This window comes from Cyrtonyx montezumae, unplaced genomic scaffold (assembly GCF_038088225.1).
Source record: "Cyrtonyx montezumae isolate F1298 unplaced genomic scaffold, pur_monq_1.0 scaffold_17, whole genome shotgun sequence".
In the NCBI taxonomy this organism is placed as follows: domain Eukaryota; kingdom Metazoa; phylum Chordata; class Aves; order Galliformes; family Odontophoridae; genus Cyrtonyx; species Cyrtonyx montezumae.
In genome coordinates, this window is record NW_027071903.1 from 36,124,272 (window position 1) to 36,151,979 (window position 27,708).

General features: G+C 42.4%; 3 protein-coding genes and 1 long non-coding RNA gene across 5 annotated transcripts in view; 3 read left to right on the plus strand and 1 right to left on the minus strand.

Moving 5' to 3' along the window:
- TP53BP1 (tumor protein p53 binding protein 1) overlaps positions 1–800 on the plus strand; it is a 25,893-nt gene extending 25,093 nt beyond the window's left edge. Inside the window, exon 26 of the mRNA XM_065734187.1 lies at positions 459–800. Coding sequence (XP_065590259.1) covers positions 459–646 — 188 coding nt within the window. The 3' untranslated portion in view covers positions 647–800. The remainder of the gene's footprint in view (positions 1–458) is intronic.
- TUBGCP4 (tubulin gamma complex component 4) overlaps positions 1–14,816 on the minus strand; it is a 16,407-nt gene extending 1,591 nt beyond the window's left edge. Inside the window, exons 1-18 of one of the 2 annotated variants that reach the window (XM_065734186.1) lie at positions 14,734–14,816; positions 14,533–14,661; positions 13,832–13,954; positions 13,303–13,356; positions 12,475–12,531; positions 11,948–12,027; positions 11,296–11,494; positions 9,564–9,729; positions 8,322–8,446; positions 7,657–7,707; positions 7,102–7,207; positions 6,672–6,779; positions 6,299–6,437; positions 5,682–5,859; positions 4,137–4,271; positions 2,866–2,982; positions 2,392–2,531; positions 2,055–2,106 (exon numbers count right to left, since the gene is read on the minus strand). In XM_065734186.1, coding sequence (XP_065590258.1) covers positions 2,094–2,106; positions 2,392–2,531; positions 2,866–2,982; positions 4,137–4,271; positions 5,682–5,859; positions 6,299–6,437; positions 6,672–6,779; positions 7,102–7,207; positions 7,657–7,707; positions 8,322–8,446; positions 9,564–9,729; positions 11,296–11,494; positions 11,948–12,027; positions 12,475–12,531; positions 13,303–13,356; positions 13,832–13,954; positions 14,533–14,661; positions 14,734–14,811 — 1,998 coding nt within the window. In that variant the 5' untranslated portion in view covers positions 14,812–14,816 and the 3' untranslated portion in view covers positions 2,055–2,093. Of the gene's footprint in view, positions 1–1,247; positions 2,107–2,391; positions 2,532–2,865; positions 2,983–4,136; positions 4,272–5,681; positions 5,860–6,298; positions 6,438–6,671; positions 6,780–7,101; positions 7,208–7,656; positions 7,708–8,321; positions 8,447–9,563; positions 9,730–11,295; positions 11,495–11,947; positions 12,028–12,474; positions 12,532–13,302; positions 13,357–13,831; positions 13,955–14,532; positions 14,662–14,733 lie in introns of those variants that run through there. The other variant, XM_065734185.1, reaches the window with a different exon arrangement.
- LOC136047133 (uncharacterized) lies at positions 5,853–9,678 on the plus strand. Its single transcript, XR_010622056.1, has 3 exons — positions 5,853–5,990; positions 7,117–7,189; positions 9,609–9,678. It is a non-coding gene; the product is annotated as an uncharacterized LOC136047133 (long non-coding RNA).
- Positions 14,817–19,366: 4,550 nt separating the features above from the next.
- IQGAP1 (IQ motif containing GTPase activating protein 1) overlaps positions 19,367–27,708 on the plus strand; it is a 47,427-nt gene continuing 39,085 nt past the window's right edge. Inside the window, exons 1-6 of the mRNA XM_065734188.1 lie at positions 19,367–19,471; positions 21,078–21,177; positions 23,118–23,274; positions 24,065–24,142; positions 24,912–24,988; positions 26,810–26,877. Coding sequence (XP_065590260.1) covers positions 19,420–19,471; positions 21,078–21,177; positions 23,118–23,274; positions 24,065–24,142; positions 24,912–24,988; positions 26,810–26,877 — 532 coding nt within the window. The 5' untranslated portion in view covers positions 19,367–19,419. The remainder of the gene's footprint in view (positions 19,472–21,077; positions 21,178–23,117; positions 23,275–24,064; positions 24,143–24,911; positions 24,989–26,809; positions 26,878–27,708) is intronic.

Consider the following 27,708-nt stretch of genomic DNA (forward strand, 5'->3'; position numbering starts at 1 on the left):
ACAGAAGTTCTGCCTTCCAGTGAACGATACGCTGCAGCAGTTCAGGATACAAGCCATCAGCCTTAAGGAAATCTTCCTGGGCCTTCTGTAGGCCACTAGAATTGCTTCCTTGTTCTTCTGAATTCCTGTGTACACACTCAACTTGCTGCTTCTCTGTATGGGATATAGCCCCTAGTACTTGCAGCCTGAGGTCAAAACACATGGGTATCTGTTCCTGCTTGTAATTTTGGCTTCTAGTTTTCTATTAACTTCTGTCTGCAGTAGGGGGAATCCTTTCCCATGCACAGTGTTCCTGTACAGCACGTCCTAACTTCTAATGAAGAGAATTTATAGGCTAGGAATGGGAGATGCTAGGGAGACTCATATTAGTATAGTAGCTAAACAGACTTATCTGCTGTTGCAAGGAAGAGGCTTTTTTTTTCTTTTTACCTGACCAACACCTCTTTCTTCATACACAGATATTGCATTGGGTGTTTATGATGTGGTGGTGACTGATGTTTCCTGCCCAGCTGTTGTCTTGAAGTGCGCAGAAGCATTAAGGTTGCCTGTTGTCTCACAAGAGTGGGTGATCCAGAGCCTTATTGCTGGAGAGAGAGTAGGCTACAACAAGCATCCGAAATACAAACATGACTATGTCCCTCCCTAGGCTGACACCTTCTCCTGCTGTCCCACTGTTGTGCAGACTGTTTTAATCAGGTTTTAAATGTTTGTGGAATTGGACAGCGTGCATGGTTTACTGTATATAGTTTTATCTGCTGAATTTTATCATGAAATAAACGTTCAATCTCTTGTGTTAGCTACTGGGGCTTCTATTTTATCTGCCTTGCCTAGGTGAGGGGAAAAGAAATGCTTACACTTGCCCATACTGAACAACTTAAACATTCTACTTTCTCTGAAGTCCAACTTCAACTCAAAAAGTCAATTACAAAGGGTTGGAAAGGTGGTAGGCTTTATTTGCAGAAGGAGGGACCCATGACAGAGTTCAGGGCAGCAGCGCTACAGTTCTGTATATTGGAAGAATGGCATGTTGTGTACTGCTACACCTCGTTGGAAGAAGATGCCATTGAAGCAACTGGTAAGAGCTTTGATGAGGAAGTACTGTTTTGGTTTGGCTTTTTCTTTTTCTTCCCTTCCTCTTTTGCCTGTGTCGATTATTAACCTGCCCCGCTGAAGACTAGCGGTACAAAAGTGGAAAAGAGAAGTAGGACAAATAAACTGCTAGGAGCCTGAAGTGCAGAAAAAAAAAATTATGTGCATGCCAAAGATTTATTTGGGTTCAGTGCACTAGTCACAAACAGCATTCTAGATAGCCTTGAACAATAACAGGATACATTTAGAGATTCTAAGACATCTTAAGTTTCTCCCTAGCTGTAGTTCTAGCACCTTCTTCTGTCAGCAGAGGGAGATTTGCACTTCAAATACTGCAACTAGTAACAGGTATGAATAATTCCAGCATGTTACAAAATATACTAAGGACTGGGCTAGCAATGTCTCCTGCTTTCTCTGTAAAACGTAACTATACTGATATGAAGGAACAGTGCACTGTAAAAGAAAAAAAATCTTAAAACTCTATTCCTTCATCCCTTTCCAGTTTACTTCAAAATGCCATTGGAGTTGTTTATTTACATAGAGGTATGTATTTGATTAGCAGATGAGTGATAAACTGGTTTACAACAGCCAAGTCCACTTTCTAAAGAATGCTAAAAGTTCATTGGTGGTCAGGAACAAGAGACTTATTTCCTTCATATTCCAGCTTGCCAAGTACCACTGTCCAACTCAGCAGCCAAGACAGCATTCTGTTGTTTTTTAACTCCACTTCTGGAAGAAGCATAGACTGCCATTCTAGAAGCATTAATGAGTAGACAGCGACTGCAGAAAATGTGTTTGTACTAGCTCAGAATAACTGAAAAATCTTTCTGTAAGCACTAGGCAGTCGCAGGTGGCTGGCACTGCCTGCCACTTCTTTTTGACAGTGCTTCATTGGGCAAGAGCCAACTACAAGGGAAAAAGAGAGAGCAAACTCTCCCAAGAGTGCCACAGGCTTCACTGCTTACCCTGCTGTGGGACACAGTTCGAAGAGCAGGTCTTAGTGCTCAAACTCCAAAACTGAAAGAGAAGGATGCAATATTAACGTTAACAAATTGAAAGGAGCTCCCCTCTGTTAACACACTTCACTATTTTTCAGCCAATATGAACTAGCAGGTAACTCAAAACAATGGGGGGGGGGAAGCACCCATGAAAGTCAGCCTGGTTTTGCTACTTTTCTGTCATAGTACTAGCAGCATTTTGTTTCCAGTGATTTTAGTTTACTAAAGGAACATGGCTTACTTATGATTGTTTAGCATGCTCTGTATTTCAAGTGACTGTTGGTACCCCTGAAGCTGTTCCTACCTGCCCAAGGTTCCTCCAGCCTGTGTGTAATATTTGTTATAATCCAGGCGTAGTAGCAGTTGAGCTAAGTCAGAGTTTATTTGATGGTTTCGAACACTAGAGAGAATCTTGAAGAGCAGCGATGACTGACGACTGAATCCCTACAAATTACAGGAAACCTGTTCAGGAAAGGCTTTTCAATCATTTAGCAGACTAAATTTTGCTTGTGGTTTACTGTAAGGTAACCTGTCAGCCAAAAGAATTAATTTAAGTTCTAGGTATCCAAAAGCAGAGATATATACAGGAGGTAGACATCAGGCTGGTTTTTCCAACAAGATGGCAATTCCCAGACCTCCCATGAGGTACTGATTAATTCAAATCATTTTAAGTACTCATACAGAAGGTCTCAGCTCAGAACAGCTGTAGAACAGCAGTAAAGTTAAAGCTTAAATGTTTGCAAGGGAGATGAACAAGACCACAGCAATAGAGATTCACCTTCACCAGAATACTGAGTTGTGCAGCTCCACGCTCATCTAACGGTCCCAGATTCTGACTCACCAGAGAGCAAAAACTGTGACAAAGGTCCAGAATTTCATTTAAACAGTGGAAAACCTGTATGGAAAAAGTAGTATGAGTTACCGGTTAAATACAAAGCTCAGCCTCAGAGAAAGTTGTCTCGTTTTTAGTAGCTGAAAATTAAAGCAGTCATAATCAAGATAATATGATGCTTTTCACTGATCACTAAGGAAGATGTAAAAGCAGCTACAGCATTTCTAAGGCCTTTTTTCTTAAGGAAAAAAATGCACACTTGTACCTACCCCCCTACACAGTTGTGTTCTGGAGATATAATTGAGGAAATAATTGAGCTGATTGACATCAGCCTGCCAACTATCAACACAGGCTCAGAAGTTGAGCGTTGGCTTTCCAATCCAGTCAGCCAGCCACCAGTGCAACCTCATGTTTGAGAATAAAGAACAGCAAAAGATGTGATTCAAGGGGTTGGTTTCACCGTTTACAAAACTTGAAAAATCTTTTGAATGCAAATTACAGTGCCCAATGGATATAAGAATGTTAAGAAGCAGCTCAAATATCTCACATGCATAACTACTGTAACACTTTGCTCCAGAACAGAAAAAATTAGCATGCTGACACTCTTACGCTACAGCCTCAAAGTCTGAAAAAAATAATGAAAAAGACAGGACCTATGGTATCACTGTGTCTGACTATTATTTACAATCTTTCTAGATGTTTTCTGTAAAGCAACTCATTTAATAAAAAAGAAATCAATGTTATTCTCATCAAAACTACAATACAATAAGACAAAATAATCTCTGAAGTCCATTCTGGAACATTAATTATTCTTATCCTCCTAGACTTTGAGACAGGATTTCCTTCTCAGATAATATGTTTTTGGATGCATTGGCTTAGAATAAGAAATACAGTTCCCAACACTATGCTAATGTGTACTTCTTTAAAAATTGCCTGTGAAGGGGAAAAAAATAATTAAGGCAAATTTATCACCAGAATAATCTTAAAACTTTGTCAGCAGTGTAGCATCCACTCTCACCAACTGTACATCAACTGAATTTATATCATTTATCTGTCCTAGTTTGGACCTACTTTATTCACAGAATTAAGAGCCCATTCTCTGCAGATCATCACTGATCTGCTTTTAAAAGCAATGGTTTGTCTGATCTGTTTGCAAAGTTGCTTCTTGAGGCAGCTGGAGAACTTGTAGAAAAAAAGTGAAAACAGTATCTACTTACTGGTTTTAGGAGGATGAAAGACTGAGCCAACAGATTACTTAAGAAATGATCATGAGCCAGTCGTATGCTCTCAAAATCTCGCGTGGCATTTATTTGCTGGAGAAGCTGTGAGAACTGAGATTCCAGAACATCCACCTGATGACCATGTGAAGAATTCTCATTAACAACTTCCTCGAGGAACAGGAGTACCTCACCAGCTAGAAGTTTTGTCTAAGAAGCTTATTTTCCCTATCACTACTCTTATGATAGAGGATGACCATCAACTTCTTTCTGCCTCATGAATGGAGCTCTTTATACAACAGCAGTTGTAGTAATATAAGGGAGAAGAAAAAATATTGATGCCTAAATATTAACTAAGTAGAGAGGCAAATGCTCATTTTCTCTAAGATGAGCTAGTGAAAAAGTACTTAGGTTACTGCAAGTCTTATCTCCTATTTGTTTCTTTTGTAGCTTCCATGGAATAAAGAGCACAATAACACTATTTGATAAAGCACATCCTCAGCTACAAAACACTATTTTTAATATAGGCACCACCATTAGCTGTGCATTTTCACCAGAGATGAACAAGAGCCTGCATGCTGTGCTCGTACAAATCTGCACTAGCGGAGCTGACTCAGCGCTGCCTCCCTGTGCTGACACCCACTGCTGGGCTCCATAAGCATTCAGCAAGTGTTAATGAATGTCACTGAGTACTGTTTTTTTTTCCCACGGAGGAATTCAGAGACATACCTTTGCTTCAGACCCATTTCCATGTCAGACACCATTGTGTCAGACAGCCCCCTCTTGCCATATGTCACACAGCAACAAAATGTAATGGAGTATTTGTTAGAAGGTTCAGCCTGTACTGCCATACCCCCAGTATCCACCTCTGACACTGTGGGCCAGCATAATGAAATAGGAGGCATTACCACCGTCAGTACAGTCGTCAGATATAGCTAATATGTAAACAAAGGAATTTGATTGCAGTCATCTGATTTTACAGACAGATGCTGTCTGGAGGCTCAGGGCAAAGGCTGCAAAGCAAGAGCTCAGCCATTACTCTAGATTCTAGAAAACCAGGCCCCCTTGATTATACTGTTGTAACTATTAACAAATGATTCTCTCAAAAACATGCTACTACCAGCAATTGTTCATGTCTGAAAGTGAGAATATGGCTTCTTTCAACTCAAAACAAAAAACAAAAACAACAACAACCAACAAACAAAAACAAACAAAAAAGCCCCCAACTTTTGTCACTGAACAAAGTGGAGCTCACTTAAAGGGGCAAAGGAACAAGACAGGATCGTATCTTAATGATGCAGCTTTGGGGATAAAGCTTTGGGCTTTTCACGAATGCTTAGTAGCACTTGAGAAATTAAACATTTTCATTTCCATTAGCACTTAAAACTCTACTGATGCACAGTTGTATCACTAAATCCGGGAATTCAGAAAAAAAGTCCTAGTTTAACAGAAAAAAAGTCCTAGTTTAAAACTTCAGTGCTCCCACCATGAATTTCTATCAGTTCCTGACTAACTGTTGGAAGTTTAACTCTGTTTAATCCTGACCTGGAGATAATACTGAAGATTGTCCACAAGAAAAGCCATGTGGTCTCTCAGACGCCACTTGATGGCATCAGTTCTATTAGATTTCAGGTGTTTGCGCTGCATCTGCAGAGCCCAGCAGTGCTGTAGCTCTGCCTGGACACGTCGCACGCTTAGCAGGTATTTGAACACAACGTTGTACCTACAGACAAAAAATAACAAAGTTGTTTAGGATAGAACTCTTTCTTGGGTACAGGTACCGAAGAATACAACAGTGCAAGACTGGAAAAAGAAATGTCAGGGAGTTGCCTGCCAACAGACAGAGCAGATGAGGTAACAGCCTGTCTTAGAGAAACAGATTTCTGCTTATAATGGTTTTTGATTTAAGAAAATGCAATGTAATTCAACCATTAGCAGAGAAGAGCTGGCAAAGTTTTGACAGATCTGTTTTGCTGACTAGGATCTGCCATGATCTTAGTAGCAACAAGTAACCTCAACATGACTAAGTAGAAATAGTAAGGATCAGGGAGCAAGCTAAAGTGCTAAAGCTCTACCTTTCTCTCTGTAATGGAAAAATAAATATTGGGTGCCTGAGATCGGGTAACTTCTAGACATGGACAAATACAATACCTAGTACTTACTTCTCCAAAACAGCAGGAGTAAAGAGAATGTGCAGTGGCCACTGAACTTTGTAAGAAAGGCCCAGAGCTGCCCAACCAGATGCAGGGGCTTCACGTGGAGACAGCTCTCGGGATGGCCCTTCACGAGTCTGAGAATACTCTGAAAACAGAGAAGGTACTCAATTAAGTCTTCCTCTCAGTCAAAGCAAAGCCTTCCACAGAAGGATGAAAAGAGGAAATAACAGAATGAGAAGAGAAAAAGCAGGCTAGAATGTCACACAGGATATTAAGGAAACCAATTTAATATTTCTTAACTTCACACAAGGGCAATAGGATTTGAGAACAAGGTCACTGTCGTGATCCCTCTTAACTCATTACTAAAAATACAAGATACCTTTATGCTCCTTTCCATGATACTCAATGGTCAAGTGAAGCAAAGGAAGAAGGTTGTCATCATCTAACAGTACCTTATGAGCGGACTGCTGAAATGCAACATTGACATCTGACAGAGAGAACACAAATATTAACTGAATACTCAAGAGCAGATAGTGCTTATTTTGAAGCCATTAATTTACACTGGACTACAAAAGACTAGCACTACTCCCACCATTTTTATTCAACTTCACTCTTAGATATGGAGAGATTTCTGCAAGATATTCTTTTTGCCCAATGTGTATTATACTGTAATTCAAAAGTGCTGCACTTTCAAAAGTGATGAAAACATCCAGAGGATAAGATAGGGAAATCTTCTGCAGTGGACATAACTAACCATTTCCCTGCCAGAGCAAAGAGAGGACGTTTTGTACTTGGGAAATAAAGCTTACCGTGTTCTGTTACAGCTGTAGGTGGTGTTTTTAACATGTGCTGTGCAGTGTCGATGAAGGCCTGAAACAGCTCACCTCTTCCCAAAAGGTAAAAGTCTTTTATAATCTGTTTAGATAAAGTTTTTGTACGTAAGCATACACAAATAATTAAACAAACAAATCAATCAATCTGAGCAGAAAGAGTAAGTGTTCTAACTGATAACACTTATTTTTCATTACTTGGACAACTTCTGCAATTTCAAAACACAGCTGGAGAGCTCTGAACTTCATCTAGTGTACAGTGCAATGCACTGCAAGCAATATAATGAGTCTTCAGCATGCAAACCAGAAAACCACATACATATACCTCACTAACTGCCTCTTACCAAGTCCTACCACTGTGCTCATACTTAAGATCTTGGGAAATGAAAATAGAGATACCTAAAAGTAAGCACAAAACATAAGACAGTAAAGTATATATGGGCAAAGGGCCATTAAAAATGCAACAAAGCAAACAAACAAAAAACCCCACACTAATTTTAAGCCACATTTGCAAAAAGTTAGCAGTAATGTTACCTTCAGTTGTCCTAGTAAATCAGATTCCTCCACCATGAGTTTCCAAAGATGCTAGTGAGGAGAGAATAAACAAACAAAAGAAGAAATTTCTCCTCAGATAAAGCTATACTTAATAAAATTCAGTAACTGTCTCAGAATACTTGTGATACATTTAAAAACCACATACATAAAATGCTCTATGACACAAAGTGGAACACACTAAGACTCCTCCTGTATGGGCAACCCACACTACTAACTAGAACGTCTTGATGGATACCAGGAAGAAACAGGAAGACACGTATTTATGAATTCATCCCAGTCCTAGTTGTCCTCACTTTTCTATGCTCCAGTGTTCTCCAATTTTTAATTTTTTTCCCCAAATTAAAACAAAACCAACCCACAAAGCATTTGTCCAAGTAGAAGGCCAACTGATACACTGAAATCACAGCATAAAGTTTTGAAGTTGTTACAAGTGATACAACCAATATTTAAAAATTCTCTGCAAATAACTGGTACTTGTTAAAGTCTAGAGGCTGGAATAACACAACACTAAGTCCATAAAAGCTACCTGCTCCTTTCACCCTTGTGTTTTAAGTGTTGATTGTAGAAAGCTTCCCTTCTCCTGGTCATTCACAGAACTTAAAGCTTCACAACCTGTATAGTTCTACCACATCTAGGATCCTTACCTCAGCAACTGTACTCCGTATCCAGTCAACCACAGATTCAAAGTCCACCAAACTAAAGAGTGGTTGCTGCTTGAGTCGATGTAGTTCTGCTGCAAAAGTGTCCTCCTGGTTTTTTAGGATGGAGCCTGTGCAACAATGAACAAATACTATTTGAGTAAGTGCAGACCCTTTCCAGCACAGTGGGGCAGAAAAGCTGCCCAGGAAGCACAATGTCACATCAGACAAGGGAATGTGAATTTGAGGAGGCCTCGAAGTACCAAGCACAAGATAGCACTGCAAGTACTATTACACAATAGACACTCAATAAGGCAGTACTGCAGTATCAGCAAAAAAAAACCAAAAAAACAGAGAAAAGAAAAGGAAGGAAGGAAGGATTTTCTATGCAAACAAACAGTCCTTCTTCCTAGGACTCAGCTAGATCTCTGAACCCCAAACTTTTCTACTGTATTAACAAGTTGGTTTGATTCTCCATATATGCTATCCCTTTCAGTTGTATCCCACTGCTTGGGCTTGGGAATCTGTTATCTCTGAAACCACTCCTCACTTTCACAAACAGAAGAAACCAGCCCAATTCAATTAGTTGTTCTCTGCAGTGGCATTCGTTGCTTGGAGTATTTTTCACATAGGAACTCTCAAGAGAGTCCACAGCAGTCCTCCTCTCTTGCTGCAGCATATTTCCAAAAACCATCTTCAGTGTAAACCTATCAGGCTCTCAAAGAGAGCAACCAGTTGAAATTGTTTTTGTTTTGTTATTGTCTTTGAGGATCTATCTTGATCATCTGTCTTTGCTGGCCACTTTTGGGACTACACTGCAAACAATCCCATGTTTGTGCACGCATTCTAACTCTGTGATGTCATTCTGCAACACACATATACACACACTCAGAGCAAGATGCGCTCCTGAATTTGTCGAACCCTTCAGGGACAAGGATAGAAACTCAAAAGGCAACCTGACCTTGACCTATACCGTGGCTTTATTTCTCCAGAGTAAATCAGATCGTTGACTTATAACTTACGTCTGAAAAGTATATAAATATTTTTACTCATGCTGTACTTACATCCTGTGCAATCAATCAGAAGCAGAGCATTTGAACCATCGCTCTGATCTGGCACAGCCATTCGTATTTTCATTCGTATATCATTTTAACAGTGACTGATAAAGAATTCATTCATACAGTATTTTGGAAGATACTTGTCAGTCATTCACAGCTGAGTGAAGGCCATAAGAAAGATGCTCCTTACCTTTTCTAGTCAGGTTAACATTTTGATTTTCAAACATTTGTACAGATTCTCCCACAAACAAGATTTTTTCAGCAACTCGCACAGGAATGTACGATGGCAGCATTTCCACTCGCAGAGAAAACTGCTTTAGAGATGGAGCTAACATGTTCTCCTCCTCAATTAAGCGCTGTCAGAGACACCAGGGAAAAGAAGGAAAGCACAAGGAGAGAAAAAGGTTAAGAAAGCCAGGTTTATATAGAAAAAGTTATAGAGCATACAAAAAGCAAAAATAACAGGTTTTCCATGTCCTTTTTAAAGTTTTTCCTTGCTTTTGCCTGCGTGCAATCTGCTCTTAGCAAAGACTGTTTAGAGAAGACACTTAAATTTATGCAATGGAAGGTGTAACTGTAGTGGATCTTCTGTGCATTCCATTAGTTACATGCAACACTAAAACCATTGGTGCCCAGGAAACATTTTCTCACAGTGAACTAGAGCATGGCGTGAATTTGTAGAGTTGCAGATGTTTCTCACTAGAGCCAGGTGCAGTAACTATTCAAATGCCATAATGCTTCACTAAGTGTGAAAGATCACTCCATTGAGAAGACTGCTGTGAACAAAAGCAAGCTAATGGTGTGCCATGGGTGTGAACATTTAATGCCTGGCAGCTGCTCCCCCCCCGTTTAACACCCTGGAAACATTGGCACTAGTCTCTTGACTATTTCTCACAGCAACATTACCCTGTTAATAACATTTATAATCTGATCTGCACCGGAGATTGTACAAGAAAGGTATCCAGGTCAGCTACGCTTGGAAGAGTGTACACTGAATCAGTGACGAGATCCAGACAACCTGGATCCTGCAATTGTTCATACTATCATAATTGTACAGGCTGAGAAGATAACTGTTGGCTAAGGAATAAGAAAAGTGCAAGACAAGTACAGCACTTCAAGTTACTTGCATCTATGCATATTCTACTGATATGGCCTTCTGCCCTCAAGTTTGTCCACGAGCCCAACAATATGCACCTCTTCTTAATGCCTAGCTGTAACCTGCAATGATACCGTGTTTTTGCCATCCTATCAGATGTGATAGTTTCACAGTGGATAGCTGAACTCCACCTTACCACTCTCTGACTCTCCCTTTCCAAGGAAAAGGAGAGAAAACACAAATGCTGATAGGTTGAGATAAGCAAAATTTTAATTAAGGAGAGGTAAAGTAAACGGAGGAAAAACAAGCAAAAGACAGATGGAAACATAGAGAAGACAATTATTCTCTACTGCCCATCAGCAAGCAGTATTTGGCCACGTCTTGCAAAACAGGGCCTTAATAGGCATAACAGTTGTTTAGGACATACGTTTTCATAATAAAAGCACCTTCTCCTTGCCCAGCTTTTATTGCTAAGTGTGATGTATGGAATATGTCTTTGGTAAGTTTAGGTCAGCCGCCCTTGCAATTACCCCTCCCCACCTCTTGCCTGCTCCCAGCCCATTGCTTTTGGAGTGGCTGGAGAGAGTTGATGCTATGCCAACTCTGCTCAGTAATAGACAAAATACTGGTCTGATATTAATGCTGTTCTAGCTACAAGCGCAGAGCACAGCCCGTTATGGGCTGCTGTGGGGAATTTAACTCCACCCCAGCCAGACCCAGGTCTCAAGAACGACCAGTCATTTGTATAATCTGCACTGAAGAAGAAGACAGTAATTCTTCTGTTATCTGAGGACTAAAGGTGCCAAGCTACAACTTGCAGTCTTACCAGGTCCTGGAGCTCTCGTAGCTGTTTTCCTGTAAGTCCCCCAATTCCTAGGTCATCATCATCATCTTCGGGCTGGCCAGAGACATTCCCAGAAGGGCCCTGTCTGATAAAGAACTCTTCATGTTGGTCTAGTAACAATCCATGCAGCATCCAGGCAGAGAGCTGTTTATACATGACTCCATGACACACAGCCAGAATCCTGAAACCAAGAGAAACAGACAGTGAGTCCACTGCACACAGTAATCAAAACCTCATCGTATATCATTCTGGAAAGCCCAGGCAATGTGCAATTGTGCCAGGCAATGTGGTACTTTCTTTCCAAGGACATACAGACATGACATTCACTCAGTGAAATTTACTTTTCTAAAGATGAATAAAAACAATAACGCGTCTCTGTATCCAGGATATTTCATGTAGACTTCAGCCCTAAAAGATGCCCTAGTAAGATCCTCAAAAATACAAAGTATGGAGAGAGCCTTAATTCCTGCCATGAACCTATTCTAGATAAATAAAGGGGACTGTGACAGTTTGCCCTTTTAAATCACGGAGGCCCAATTCGAGAAGCATCATCTGCTTTCACACGTAAGAAAACACTTTGATACTAACTTCAGTTATCACATAGAAACAAAATAGTTTTATTGCATCTACGTACTTTTCGAGAGCACTGCGAACAGGAGGCAATCCCCCACAGCTATGTTTGTGGACAGTTTCCAGTATTTGACATCCATGAATCTACAGAAAGAAAAAATGCTTAGATGAGGTCTATTACTTGGATCTGTACTAACCTTCTCAAGAATTTAAACACCACACTTCCAGCTAACAAGAACTGTACAAGTCTGATGGAAAGAGAGATTAAACACTGTTTGAAAAGTGAAGAAAAGACTTCTGTGTCAGCTTATCTGAAAAACTTCCCTTAATGAAAACTAAGCATCTCTGGACTTGGAAAACATTAGCTTCTCCTTTTTCTTTTTTAATTCAATTGAACATGACAGAAAACAGAATCAGAAAAGACGACATTCCAACTAGCAGCATCTTGTAGTTTGAAGTGTGTTGTGATTGTAAAACACATCCTGCTAACAGTGGATTTGTCTTTTTCCTCATCCAATCATAAAGAGATTTGTAAAACATTCAATTCTTACAGAAACTTGCTAAGAGACACTAGTTAAACTTTTACCATACCTTCTGAGTTTTGATCTGTTCCACCACAACCATCACAGATGGGAAGAGTAACTGGAACTGCAGAACAATGGAGAGAAAAGTTACACTTGGTTAAGTGCAGACAACAGGTGATTACAATAGTTTAAGTAAACCAGTAGCATGCTTTCCCCCAAATTGGAAACTACTGTCAGTGACCTGAAAAATCACTGGAAAGAATGTCCATCCTCACCTGGACCAAAGGTCATTAGGCCACCGTATTCCAGCTGCAGTTCAGAATAAACACAAGTTGCGAGGAATATACCAGGGTAAAGGAGGAGGACCTATGCACTGCATCAAAGTGAAAACCATCCTTCTAAACATGATTACAGGACTATAAATTTGGAGATTATAACACTATGACGGTATGGAAAGTACCACGATAATAGCAGGGTGGCAAACTCTTTGGCTACAGCAAATGAGAATAAGCCCAAATGCAGCAGCCATAGACCCTGAAATGAAGGAAAGGAGCCGTTTACCTCTGGAAGGCCTCTGGTAGAGGAGTATCTCCAGCATGAGATGGCCTCACCTCCACTGCCAACCCTCCAATGAGGGCTGGGAAGGGGTGGATCCTGGCTCCAGCCCTTCAGGTCACTCAGGTACACTGCAAACACTGAGCTCCCCTGGGCTGCCCCTGCCTTACCACCAGGTGTTCAGTCACTGCTTCAGGCACTGACTTAGCATTTCCATTATAGAGATGTTAAAGAGAAATTAGGTGACATGAAAGACTAAATCTTGTTTACACCACTCACATTCTCATTAGATGCATTACAGAATGACAAGAGTAACTATTAGCATGAACATCAGCATTACCTGGTCCAAGGAATAATTAACATGAGAGATGGAAAGATGGGGGTCAGCCAGAAACTGTAACAACAAAGAAAGTAATGAAAATTAAAACATGGCATAGATAAGTAAAAAGGCAAGTTTGGCTCTATGTTTTGAATCACATCATATCCCATCTCGGCTGTAATTTTTAATGAAATCAATGGATGATGACAGTAGCCGTGTCAGAACAGCTGCTAAGCCCTGGAAGATTTTATCAGAACCTTCATAACTGAAAACAGAAGGCATGACAGTACAAAACAGCACCAGGCTCTGAGGCTGATGGGGCACTTAATAAATTACATGTAGAGGGGAATGACAGCTTATTAAAACGAACATTCACTTACAATAGCATCTCACAGGAATAATTTGAAAGCCACTCCCAAAGTGGAAAGAAAACTACCTTGTCATCTCTTAAGATGCTGCTACTTAGTCAATATATTAACGGCAGAAATGACAAGCTTCCACAATGTGCCAGCAGCAGAACAGCCTCACGCACCGAGTCTCTCTCCTTTACCTCTTGTTCAAGGTCGAGTAGTGCCTGCCGATACGGCTGCAACACTGAGTCAAGACCTGTGCAGAATGCTCGTAAATAAATCCCATGCAGTCCACTCTGGTTTTGTTGAGACAAGTGATGGTCCTGAAACCAAACAATAGAATCTGCATCAGGTCCTCAGTACTGGTCTAACAAGTAATGGAATTTCCACGCAACACACCTGCAGCCAATGGTCACCACACTTGGAAAGGCACCTTAAACAACCATAAATTGACCAGAAAAAGACAAACAAAAAAAACAGAACTACATTTAGCTCTTCCATAGATGCATGCAGGAGTTGGAAACCGTTAGCAGCCTGCACATGCTGCAGCACTGTTAAATTCAATGCTCGTTTGTGTTTATGAGTGCATCTCGAACACCTGACTCCTCACAACCTCCTGCTGAACCGCAGGGACAAGTGTGCCACATGGCCCACAGCGACCAGAAATCACTACAGGACATTCCCCCAGGAACGAGACTTTCGCACTCTGACACGTCTTTCAACACTGGCAGTTATGCACTGTCTCTCATTTACAACACAGAGAACTTTCTGGAGCCTTGCTCAGGAAGGTGGGCTTGTTCTGCTAGTGCAGAGCTGCACCGGTGGCCGTCTGACAACAGCAGGTAACGCAAACCAGCATCGGTACTGCTCCGCTTCGCTCCGGGAAGCAGCGCGGCCCCACCTGCTGCTGTACGTGCCCCGTGTACTGCTCCACGAATTCGGCGAAACGGATGTAGTCGGTACCGAGGCGACAGAGTCGGTTCAGGACGCTGGTCTCGCTGGGGTGCAAGAACGGCAATTCCTGGGACACCTACGGGAACAGAGCGGTGAGAGAAGAGGGGAGTGGAGAGAGGAGAAAAGAAGAAGAGAGGAAGGGCCGCACCTGAAGCCCGCCGCGCTTGCTCCAGGTAAAGGCCGCCCCCGGGTACCCGCTGAGCGCCAGCAGCAGCTCGTGGATCATCGCGCCGCCGGGCGCAGCGCAGGGGCTGCCGGGAAGGACGCGCCTGCGCGGTGGCGCTGAGGCGGCGCGGGCGGCTCTTCGCGCCGCAGAGGGCGGAGGCGGTGTCCGTTGGGTTCCGCGGCCGCGAGATGTGGAGCCGTGAGAGGGCGGGCGGGAGCTCGAAGCTGCCGGGAGAGCCCCGGGCAGCCGCCAGCCGAGCCCCCGAATGGAATGGGAGCGCTTAGCCGCGCCCGGCCCGCTTCCCCTCCGCCCCTCCTGCGGTGTGGCGGCGGAGGGCGGGGCCGGGGTGGGGCCTTCCAGGCCAGCTGCGGGCCCGCCCCTTCTGGGCCGTTTTTCATCTTTGTTTCTGGCTTCGCTCGACGGATGTTTGCGTTTGTTTCTTAAGGCGCCCGTCACTGACCCGTCTGTCAGTTTCTCCACTGTGACGCGTTCCGCGCTCCGGCGCTGCGTGCAGCTCCGTGGCGGTCGGAGCGCTGTAGGGCGGGGCTCGGGACGTGCTCTGGTGCTGCGGCTCTTCGTTTCCCTTCCGCTGAGCCGGGCGGTTCTTTACTCAAAATTGCTGCATTTCCACGTAGTAGAGTTCGTCAGATAACTTTTCTTTTGTAACCTCTTTTTCATTCTCTTTTTCCTATTTCGGCAGTGTTTTTCTGTATTTTCACTCGTTTTCATTCAGGAGAAAATAGCATTACAAATAACGTTTGATGTTCAGAACAGGTTTCTTTTAAAACTGTTTGTTTTAAATGGATTTGTATCCTGTTCAGCTTGTTGTAATGAGATCTGAAACGAAGCAAGAAATTCCTGTGTTATTTTCCTACAGGAAATAATCGGTTCCTGGTACACAGCCTTATTTTCTAAATAATTTTCTTTTTTCCCTGATATGTATGCGCTTATTGTCCTACAGTTCTCTTTGCATGTAACGTGAGCGGTCCAACGGTCCGTCACGTATCAGTGTAATAAATCTGTTCTCTTTACATTAACAAAATTCCCATATTTTTTCCATATTTATTAGAGGCTTTGGTTCAATCCCATGCTGCTGAGCCAAAGTTCTATGCTAACAGGTGGATTTTGCTTAATACCAAATTCAAAATTGCTTTTAATTGATTATAAAGGTAAGTAAGATATAGACAGCTTATGTATAGCTAATTCTGTAGGGAATGATTGCTTAGAACTGACCCGAGAATATTTTCTGTAAATACCAAAGATGTACTTTTGTAGTATTAACACAGTGCTCTTATTTGTGTAAAGACCTATTACATATTGAACCTGTCAGAGAAATTAAACGTAACAGACTTCTGTAGCCAAAAATGAAGTGTATAGTGGCATTCCTTCACAAAACAGTGAGGATCCCAAGCACCTTCCTTGAAATCAGGGCAGGGGTAAACAGGATGTAAAGCTTGTTAAAGCAAAAGGGACTTCTGTTTATCAGAGTTGGAGGTGGGAGGAAGCTGATCTTTGGGAAAGTAAAGTTGGTGAATTGCTGGAAGTGAATCAAAGAGATTTAAGTAGAGATGTAGTATTGGAATTCCTTCTTTGTTGGTGAGTGTTATGCACCTGATGGATAGTACTTGATAAGATACTGTAGCCTTACAAGATGAGACTATGTTTTCTGTCTTTGCTTTAAAATCTGTAAATCTGTGGCTCATCCCCACTTATTTGCTTACAGCTAAATATTGCAGCCTTGTTAGGACTTAAATTATATTTTTGAATCCCAGAGTGTTTTAATAGTTAGCCTACATGAGAACAAGTACAGATGAAACAAAACAACCTTACAAGTAAGTTAAAAAGATGGACAGGTAGGCTATACCACCGATAAGGTGAATCTTGGATTGTGCAATGTTTTGGTATTTTTTCTAGGCAGCTGTGAAGTTTCCCTGTACTATACAGGTGCTTCAAATGAGACCAATGGTATCTGATGCTTGGGGACAAGTATGTGGTTTTGCAGCTCAGGAAGCCTTCTTGCCAGTTTGCTCATGTTGCACGGTCATGGGGTGGGAAGGAGAAGTTCTCATGATAGTCATTTGGAGTGGTGAGATTGCTCGTTTGCCTACAAAGAGTAAGTGCTCCTCTGCTATTCTAGCAACCTGGGTTCTGCTGTGACCTGTCATTAACAGGACTGGTCAGAATTTGGGCTTCTCCTTTTCTGTCACTTCCTCTCAGACTCCCATGGAGAGTCCTGCAGACAATGTGAACACAGGTCTGCGTCCCAGGCAGCTGTTGGAGGAATATTTTATAAATATACATGTATGCAGTAAGTATTTCTACATATATTATATTGTGAGTGTGTATAATATTCCATCTGAATTTCTATAGGGCATAATGGGTCTATAGAACAGAATGCAGCTAAAGACAGCAAAAATGAATAGGGATCGAAACCCTATTGCAGACACAGAGGACAAGGCTTAAACATCTTGAATAAACAAGTTCTGCAGGGAAAGGTCCCTAAAGTCCATGAAGAAACAAAGTGCAATAGATTTAAAAAAAGGACTAATTAGAACGAGAAGGGTCATGTTCAGACCAAAGAGGAGACTGAGGGGGGACCTCAATGTGTCCTATGGCTTCTTGATGAGGGGGAGCAGAAGGGAAGGCACTGATCTCTCTGGTGACCAATGACAGAACCTGAGGGAACTGCATGGAGCTGTGACAGAAGATTCTGTTTGGATATCCGGAAAAGTTCTTCACCAAGGGGGTAGTCAGGCATTGGAAAAGCCTTCCTAGGGCAGTCAACATGGCACTAAGCTTGCTGGAGTTCAAGAAGTGTCTGTACAATGCTCTCAAAGATATGGTTCGATTTTTTTGGGTGGTCCTGCATAGATCCAGGAGTTGGGTTTGATGATTGTTATGCATTCCTTCCAACTTGGGATATTCTGTGGTTCAGCGAATGAACAATGTTAGGATGTAGAGTAGCATTAAATGTGTTTTATTTCATCTGTCTGAGAATTTCAATGTGTTAAAGTGAAGGTCTGAATTTTGGAGTTGTTTCCCCTGTGATGCCCTGGAGATTAAGGTCAAGAACCAAGTACTTTTTTTTTCTTCTTCTTTTTTGAATTGCATTGAAACCTGAAATTTTGAAATGTACTTTGTGAGATTACCTGACTATTCAGCACTTAAAGCAAAACAAAACAGCCAGGAGAAGCAATTGGTTAAACACAAACCCTAACAAACTTTAGTCTGGTAAGAGTAACACAGACCAGAAATCTTAAATAAATGGAGTAGACACTGAAGTATAACCTCAAAGACTTCCATCCAGAATCTGCAATTCTGTGAAATAATAGGCCCTATGGAAGAGAGTACATGGACATTTTTTTATTAAAAGGACTGTATGTCTGTGCAAACAATATTACAGAGTTTGTAGGGGAACATAACCAGTGCTGCATGCCATAGTCTACATATAAACATTGTTTAAAATGTCTTCTCATCACATAACTACAAAGTAGTTGCATGAACATGAATTTTAATAATTACAGCTGTAGCTGTTTGTAATAAAAAGTTGAGTTTTTGACTTAAGAGTTCTTGGGTGTTAAAGTCTTCCAAAATTGTTGGCAGAATCTATTTTCAATAATATAATCTAGTGGTTAAAAGAGAAAAATGAATATAACATGACTTAACCCCCTGAAGAAAAGCAAATTTTTCTATTATGATTTTCATTCTTCATAAAACCACGTTAACTGAATTAAAGTCCAGGCCTCCTCAGCCTAAGGTCCTGTGTCTGATGCTGGTCAGCTGGGAACAGCAGGTTGGGGAGAATACAAAAAAGAAAAGGATCTCTTCACACAGCAATGTGAGCTCCTGAGCAGTTGACAGTCTTTAATCAACATTTTAACTTCTGTGATTCCCTCTCTGTTCTTTTGGGCTTCTGAATTATACCTCTTCTATTTGGTTTAAAGCTGTTTACTTAATTTTTCTGTTTGCTTAAGTTTTTGACTACTTATTTTATATTTTATGAGTAGAAACAAAGAAATTGTTTCTTTGGTCTCATTTTCTCCCTCCCCTTTTTTTCTCCTGGGTACCTCTTTTGTCAGCTGTTACGCCTGGATTTAAGTAGTTCCTCTGCACGTGAAAACCATTCTGTAGTTCTGATCAGTGCTGCTATATTTTTCTGTACTTTTTTTTCTTATTCTATTTTTAAAGGAGACATGCACACAGATTTGTGCATTTGCAAGATGCACAGAGATCATTCAATCTGGTTTGTAAAGCTGGTCTTTGTAATAATAATACGTTTCCATCTTTCAATCCTTCTGAGTTGAGCCTATAAATTCTTAAAGCCTTATTCTTGTATGACTTAGTATTATCGCAGATTTTCTTTTCTCTGAACAGTGGAGACCTGGTATTACGTTCTGTGTTAGCTCTAGAACTTTGAACGCTTTTAAGCTCTGGATGCATATCGAAGGCTGAACAGGAGTAGGACGACGAGATCACTGCCCAGAGAAGCGCACGGGGTGGGCAGGGCAAGCTGCGGGCGGCCGCCTAGAAGCGGTCTCCCCCCGCAACACAGGCGGATGGAGCCGGCAACGGAACGAGCGGCACGGCTCCTCCCCCGCCACGCCCGGTCCTGCAGGAAGAGGAACAGCCGCGCCCAGCTCCTGGCCGGCCCCGGACCAGCGCAGCGCTATGGCGGCGGAGGAGGTGGACGGGCTGGGCATGGCCCGGCCGCACTACGGCTGTGAGTACCGGGGGAAAGGGGTGGTTGGGGCTCGGCTCCGGGAGGCGTCTTGACCGGCGACGCCCGACCCAGCCTGCGCGGTCCGTCCCTTCCCGGGACCGCTGCTGGGCGCCGAGGCTCCGGCGCGGGGGCCGGAGAGGGAACGGGGTGGGCCTCCCACGCTGGGGAGCCGCGGGTCGCGCGAACTCGCCCGAGTTCGACGGTAGAGAGATGCGGCGGGTCGTCCTTCGCCTCCGCGCGAGGATTGCTCGCGCGTGCCGCGGGCGGGCTGAGCGCCGCGCCCAACATGTCCGCCGCGGGGAGGGGAGCGCGACGGCGCCGGGGCAGCGCTGGTGGAGCGATCTCGGCAGGAGAAGGGCGCGGCGGACCGCCGACGTGCAGGCCGTCCGGGCTGCGTCCGCGCCGCTTCGGCAGCGGTCCCTCACCTACCGTCCCTATCGATCAGACGCGTTCCGATGGAACGCCTTCATCTCCTCGGAGATACGCTTACTTTGGGGAGGGAGGCTTCGTGCCGATGGTTCTGTGGCACACGGTCGCTTGTGCAAGACATCACGTCAGAAATGAGCAGAGATGGAGCAAACGCTGTGAGGCGGATGGGACATGGCGTAAGCGGCGGGTGGGGTCTGCAGGAGGGGCGCTGTGCGCGGCGGGACGAGAGCGGGCGGAGGCGGGGGGGGGCGGGGCGGGACGGGACGAGCGCGGGCGGTGCCGTGTGGCTGAGAGCGGTGCTCGGCTTTTGTAACCTTAGGAAAAGCGGAGGTAATCGGAAAGATGCTTCTGGGTACCTCGGACTGAGGCATCCTGGCAGTTCTTAGCAAGGCCTCGCTTGATCCCGAATGCTGCGCTTGATACCTCATCAGTTGCTTTTGTTAGGTGAAAGTATTTTAGGCATAAGCTAACCATTGACTACGAGTGGTACAGCGTGTTTCTTATATGACATGCTGATGTGTAAAACCTAAAAAAAACCCAAGCATAACTTTTTCAACATGAGAGTGTAGACGAGGTACTTAGCAGTGAGTAGAAAGGACAGTATGTATCACTGAGAGTTTGGACGTGTATAAATCAGAAAGACTTAGGCATGTAGCTGTAGGAGCTTGAGCCAAAGAAAACGTGCGGGCTGTGGGTCTAAATTATTGGCCCCTGGGTGATGGTTGGGAGTTGCGTTTTTGTCACTTTAGAGATGAAGTGTAACAGTATAGAAGTAATTATACAATGTGAAAGTGTGCCATTGTTCTCCTTTGATCTTTCGCTGACAAAATCAGTAGGTAGTTGGGGAGAGATGTGGTCACTGATGTGACCCTGAGGGAGAGAAGGGCAAAGCTAGAAGCAAGTAAGACAATAAAGGAAGGTTCCAGGGAAATTGGAAGATGAGGAAAAGTTGAATCAGAATTGAGAAATCTGAGAGGGAAGTTGTCAAACTTATGCAATAAGTGTAGAAGGGTAAGGAAACCTTGTCTCTTATGTAACTTGCAAAGAACATATGTATTTGTTTCTTCATTTTTCTGAAATAGATAACACTTGTGGTGAGTCCCAATGGGGAAGGTTGGGTATAATTTTTGATGCTCAATCTTCTTCTGTCTGAGAATATTTGTTTGACTATTTGCAGCTGTCTTGGATAATGAGAGATTAACAGCAGAGGAAATGGATGAAAGACGACGCCAGAACGTAGCCTATGAATACCTTTGCCATCTGGAGGAAGCAAAGAGGTAATAATAAAGGGGTTTCAAATGCCTGGCACTTGAGTTGTAAGGGGAATAGTTTGAATGCAGCTTACCTCCTGTGTGTTTCTGAGTGACTGGGATAGATTCGTTTTAAAACAAACACCAAAAAGCTCTGCTTTGTAGTTCTCCAGGCTGTTGTCCTGCGTGAAAGAAGTAAAAATATCTATGCCTAGTAAAAGTTCCTGTTACACTTATCGTATATCTAATGTGCTCTTAAAGTTGTTGGCCTTTCTAAAATATTTATTTATTTATTTATTTTTGTGGCGAGCACTCCACTGCTCTTGTGCTTTGGTATTCTCAGCACTGGAAAAGTTTCCTAATCTTTATTATAAAAAAATATTTTGTGTAGTATCACCTTTCTATACACTGGTGGGCATGAAGGATAGATTATTCTCTTTCTCTTAGCTGCAACCCTTTACAAATTTTAATTGTAACCTTACTTTTCTCTGAAACTGAAAACCCTATACTTTCATATTTCTCTGTGAGTCCTGTTTAATTGATCTATAATTATTTTATCTGCATTGTTCTGACTTCTCTCAACTCAATGTCTTTATGGAAGTACAGTGCCAGAGCAGAAATTTTCTAACTGCGGCGCTGAGCTGACATACACACCTGTAAGAGCCCAAGGATTGTTTTGTGTACCCTGACAGAAGTGCTAGCATCATACACTGCAATATGGTATCTACATTTTCATAACGATATAGAGTGGTAGAGTTTTGTTGAGTTGCCATCTTTTTACTTCACTTTTTACTTCGCACAGGTTGCCCAGAGCAATTGTGATTGCCCTATCCCTGGAGGTGTTCAAGACCAGGTTGAATGGTGCCCTGGGCAGCCTGATTTAAGTGGGTGTCAACCCTGCCCATGACAAGGTGTTTGGAATATTGTGGGTTTTAAGGTCCTAACTCTAACCATCATGGGGGGAACTATAATAGCACCATTAAATTGAATCATTTAATAGCACTGGAACCATTTAATAGCACCATTGAAAGGAAATAAGATTTGGGAAAATCCATTGTATGAGGAAAGTCGAAGTTCCGTCATTGAAAGTCAGACCACAGAAGTACATGTTTATTTTCTGCTTTTGGAATGTATAGTAGGGTGGGATAAAATGTGTATGACAACATTATAAGAAGTCAGCCAGAGTAGCTTGAATCAGAGGAAAAGAGTCTTGAAATAACTATCAAATCTTTTATGAAAGTTGAATAAAGAGATACTTGTGAGATGAGCCTATACTTGAGGGGAAAATTTAAGTGAGTTCCAAAGGCAGGTTAGCTACTATATGTAGGCCAGCAGCAGCTAAACTGTGGGCTGGAGGAAGAACAGGTTCAGCCTTGAAAGAAGAAGACTCAGAGGGGATCTGATCCATATCTAGAAATATCGAAGGAGCAGGAGGCAAAAGGACAGGTCTGGACTCTTCTCAGAAGTGTGTGGAGATCGGAAGAGGGGAAATGGTCACAAACTTATGCATAGGAAGTTCCTCACAAATGTGCGTGGGAACTTCTTCACAGTGCAGTGACGGAGCACTGGAGCTGCCCGAGTGTTGCTGGAGTTTCCTTCTCTGGGGAGACGTTCAAGACCCACCTGGATGCCTACCTGTGCAACCTGGGCTAGGGAGCTGCTTTGGCAGGGGGGTTGGACTCGATGATCTCTGGAGGTTCCTTCCAACCCCTACAATTCTGTGCTTCTGTGATTTTATCTTAACTTCAGAAGCCCTGACTACTGGGCTCTGTACTTCTGCTTAATGTTTGTTTCCGAAGGATTGCCAATATCTTAATTACACGTATTATCTGATAGTGCTGTACTGATATTCGGCCTCTAATGCTCAATAAGTACTATGCTGGAGAGTGATGTAGCAGTGTGGAACTTATTAGCATGGGGTTATGTCCACAAATTGCAGTTATACTTTGTTCTTCTTGCACTTCCAGATGGATGGAGGCCTGTCTGAATGAGGAGCTTCCTCCCACAACAGAACTGGAAGAAGGGTTGAGAAATGGTGTCTACTTGGCCAAACTTGGAAACTTTTTCTCCCCCAAGGTGGTTTCTGTGAAGAAAATCTATGACAGGGAACAGACTAGATACAAGGTGAGAGCTGCTGGCTGTAGATACTGAGTTAGGTAAAAACCTCAAACAGGAAAACGTGCAGACAGAGGTATGGATTGAATAAACAGAATTTTTGTGTTTGTTATTATTAGCTGAGAAGCGGATCCAGGGGAAAACCACGAAGGTGATCAGAGGGGTGCAGCACCTCATGTACAAAGACAGGCTGTGAGAGAAGGGGCTCTTTAGCCTAGAGGAGGCTCCAGGGGGACCTTATAGCAGCCTTCCTGTACCTGAAGGGGCCTACAGGAAAGCTGGGGAGGATCTTTTCATAAGATTGTGTAATGACCGGACGAGGGAGAATGGCTTTAAACTGGAAGAGGGTAGATTTAGACTAGGTGTCAACAAGTAATTCTTTACTGTGAGGTGTTGTGACACTGGAACAGGTTGCCCAGAGAGGTTGTGAACACCCCTGCCCTGGCAGTGTTTAAGGCCAGGCTGGATGGGGCTGTGAGCAACCTGGTCTAGAGGGAGGTGTCCCTACCTATAGCAGGAGAATTGGAACTAGATGATCCTAAAGGTCCCTTCCAACCCAAACCATTCTACGATTTTATAAGAAACATCTTCTTTGCTTGAGATTATTGGGTAAGTGAGGGCTGTGGACTCTTAGCTTTATGTCTGAGCTTACAGTTCTGAAAGAACTTGTTATAAATACACAGTGTAATTGTACATAGCAGACTTTTGACACCACTTTAAGAGTGTTCTTTTTTACCACTGTGTATTGTCAGCTGTGAGATTTTGTATGTCCTCTTGTTACTGCCTATTTTTATTCCAGGCAACTGGTCTCCACTTCCGGCACACTGATAATGTAATTCAGTGGCTAAATGCCATGGCTGAAATTGGTCTCCCCAAGGTAATTTCTATGTTGTATATTCAGATTGGTATATAATCTCAGATAAACCCTTTATATTCTGTTGAAGCATTTGCTGCTGCACTGAAATCAGTAGAGTTAGTTTTTTGTTCTCTAGATTTGCATCTCTGTAGAAATTCTATCTAAAAAATTTAATGAAATCTTTCATTCTGCTGTGAGAACGATTAGATGCATAATAGTTGCTTCTTCCATATCACAAATCTTGCATAGCATCTACAGTGTTTGTACTCTGCATTCTGTTCTGCAATATCTGAGCTGCAATTAGGTTATGGCAGGTTTTCAGAAATCTATATTAAAAGAAGCAGTGCAACTGAAAACAGTAGGTTCTCAGTTTCTTCAGATTAGCCAGTGAAGTTTTTAAGTTAATTTGAAGTAAGATTCAGGTATGGCTTAAATATAAATTATTGGCTATACTGTGGGAATGGCCCAATAGCTCAGAGGCGTTCATTAAACACCATTGCCTAGAAATATGTGGACCTTGGTAGTGTTGTGTGGGCACATGAAGGAAGGGGAATATGCTTTCACGCGTGTTGTACTTGGGCAGGAAAAGGGTGGAAAAGGAAGAAAAAAAAAAGGATGGAGTGGGACTTAAACAGGAGAGATGTGCTAGGGTCAGAGAAACACAAAGAGTTTTGTTTTTGTAGATTGTTTCATTAGCGTACTGCAGAAGATTTTATCTTAGTGTGGTTAAGATACTTGAATATATATAGTGGGCGTATCATTCAGATTGCTAATTTTGTTTTATCTTCAGATATTCTACCCAGAAACTACAGATATCTATGATCGCAAGAACATGCCACGCTGTATCTATTGTATTCATGCACTCAGGTAAGGTGTGCTAGGCAGAAATCTTCTGTTCCTTCTGAAATCTGCCTGGGAAGCTGAAAGGTGAGGGAAGGGAAGGGTGAATGGGGTCAAATTCTCTTGTCAGAACTGTTGTACCAGATTGGAGCAGTGATTTATGTAGAATGGCTTAGGTTTGAAGGGACCTTAAAAATCATCCAGTTATAACCCTCCTGCCATGGGCTGGTTGCTCCCCCACGTCAGGCTGCCCTGGGCCCCATCCGACCTGGCTTTGAATGCCTCCAGGGATGGGCCATCCACAGCTTTCTTCAGGCAACCTTTTCCAGTGTCCCACCACCCTATGAGTAAGGAGTTTCTTCCTACCATCTGGTTTTGTCTTTAATTTCATAGAACCTTGATCATCTAGTCCAACTTCCCTGCAGTGAACAGTCTACAGCTAGATGGGGTTGCTCTGAGTCTGGTTCAGCCTGACCTTGAACGTCTCTCCAAGGACAGAGCTTCCATCACCTCTTAGGGCATCCTGTTCCAGTGCCGTGCCACCCTTACTGTAAGAAGAAAAAACAAATGAACAAAAACCCACTAAACTTCTTCCATGTATCCAACCTAAATCTAGCCTCTTTAAGTTTGAAACCATTTCCAGCTTCTTCTATCACAACAGATCCTGCTAAAAAGTCTAGCCCCTTCCTTCTTATTATTATATACCCTTTAGATGCTGAAATTCAGAAGCAGGAAACTCAGATATTGCATGTTGAGGTAATGTAGAAATATGAAATAGTCTGTTCATTATTTTCCATGCAAGTTAAAACTGAGTTCAAACTGAGGCACAGTTATTTTTTTTTTTAGTAATTTATTTTTAGTGTTCCTTTATAATCAGAAATTTTACTAGAGGGTGCAGGTACATGATCTATGCTGACCCAGCTTGACAGACGAGGGAACTTGCTTCTCTTTCCCCAGTCCCATTTGTCTTAGCTTTGTATCAGTTCTATTTCTCATCAAGTGTCTTTGTTAATCAGATTAATTCCCTGAAATTACAGGGGAAAAAAAAAAAGACCAAGTGAGTGCGTTAACGTCACAGTAATAAGTCACTTCACCTTATTAAGACTATTTTGATGCAGCACTGATGAGGCCACACCTGGAGTACTGTGTCCAGTTCTGGGTTCCTCAGCACAAGAGAGACATGGAGCTCCTGAAAAGAGTCCAGTGGGGCCGCTGAAATGACTCAGGGTCTGAAGCATCTGTTGTATAAGGAAAGACTGGAGAGCTGGGGCAGTTTAGCCTGCAGAAGAGAAGGCCTGTGTGGGCAAGAAGGATCATATATGATAAATGTGTATTAATGTTTGAGAGGGGTGTGTAATGAAGACTGAGCCAGGCTCTATTTGGTTGTTTCCAAGGTCAAGACAAGAGATACTGGGTATAAACTGAGACATAGGAGGTTCCCTCAGAACATTGGGACACACTGCATTTACTGTGAGGGTAACCAGGCAGTGGAATAGTTTGCCTGGTGAGGCTAAGAGATCCTTTCCCTTGGAACGGTTCAAAAGCTGTCTGCACGCTGTCCTGGGCAATTGGCTGAAGGTGACATTGCTTGAGCTGTGGTGTTGGATGAGATGACCTCCAGAGGTCCCTTCCAACTTCAGCCATTCTATGAAGACTTCAGAGTGGTGAGCGAGTCAAGTGTGGCTGAGGAGGGAAGGAAAGAGGAAGATCAGCTCTTACCTTGTTGGTAGCTGTGAATTGTTATGTGGGTTGGTATGCTTGAGTGGTTCCTTTGATCTTAAATTATGATATCTTAAAATTAACTATGAGGAAAAATTGCTAGTTCTCATTGCTTATTTTCTTTGTCAGCCTGTACCTGTTCAAATTGGGTCTTGCTCCACAAATTCAGGATTTGTATGGGAAGGTGGACTTCACAGGTAAAAAAAAAAAAAAAAAAAAAAAAAAAATTGTACTAATATGTGCTGCCTTTATTTCAGCTGTAGGAGATATTGTCTAGATGAATGAAAGAACTGTTAATGTAGGTTTCTTAAATGCAAATTAAATTAAAGATTATTGGCTGTGAAAAGTTCTGGAAGTTAAAGCAAAAGGTTTGTTTTGAGTGCTTCTTAGCCAGGTTGTTACGTAGCCGTTGGTTCGCTACCATTATTATCAAAAATAACAGCCCCTTAATTTTTCTGTCCCGTTGTAAGATGATTTGTTGTCACATTTATCCCCTTGGGAGTGGTTTCACTTTGGTGCTTGGTAAGCTGTTCTGGCCTCAGCTTGAAGTAAAGCTGTGCATGTCCATACACATACTTCCTCAAGGTTTCAGGTTTCTTGTTACAGAAGTGCCTGATTGCATGTTTTGTGTTAGATTACTGTTTGAGGACGTGCCTGATTAAAAAGCTTTATTTTCCTGCAAACCATTTACTAATCATACCTATAGAAGACTTAAGCTTACAGCACTGCTTTTGGGTTTGGTGTTTATCGATGACATGTCTCCATATTCTCCATCCCCTTTTCTGAGGGGGAAAAAAAAAAAAAAGCAGCATTCTTAGGGCATTTTCCTGAGCCATTGGCAGCCGTCTCCAAAGCACCTCAGAATAATGGAGTCTGTTTCTAGCTTTTTGAGTTATGCAATGTTTTTTTCATGAGAAAGGGCACAGAGTATTTCTGTATGAGTTTCTGGGATAAATGCATATTTTAGGAAGGTGTGCAAAATGACAGAAGTTTCTGTTTGTTTTGCTTACTTTTACGGAATTATACTC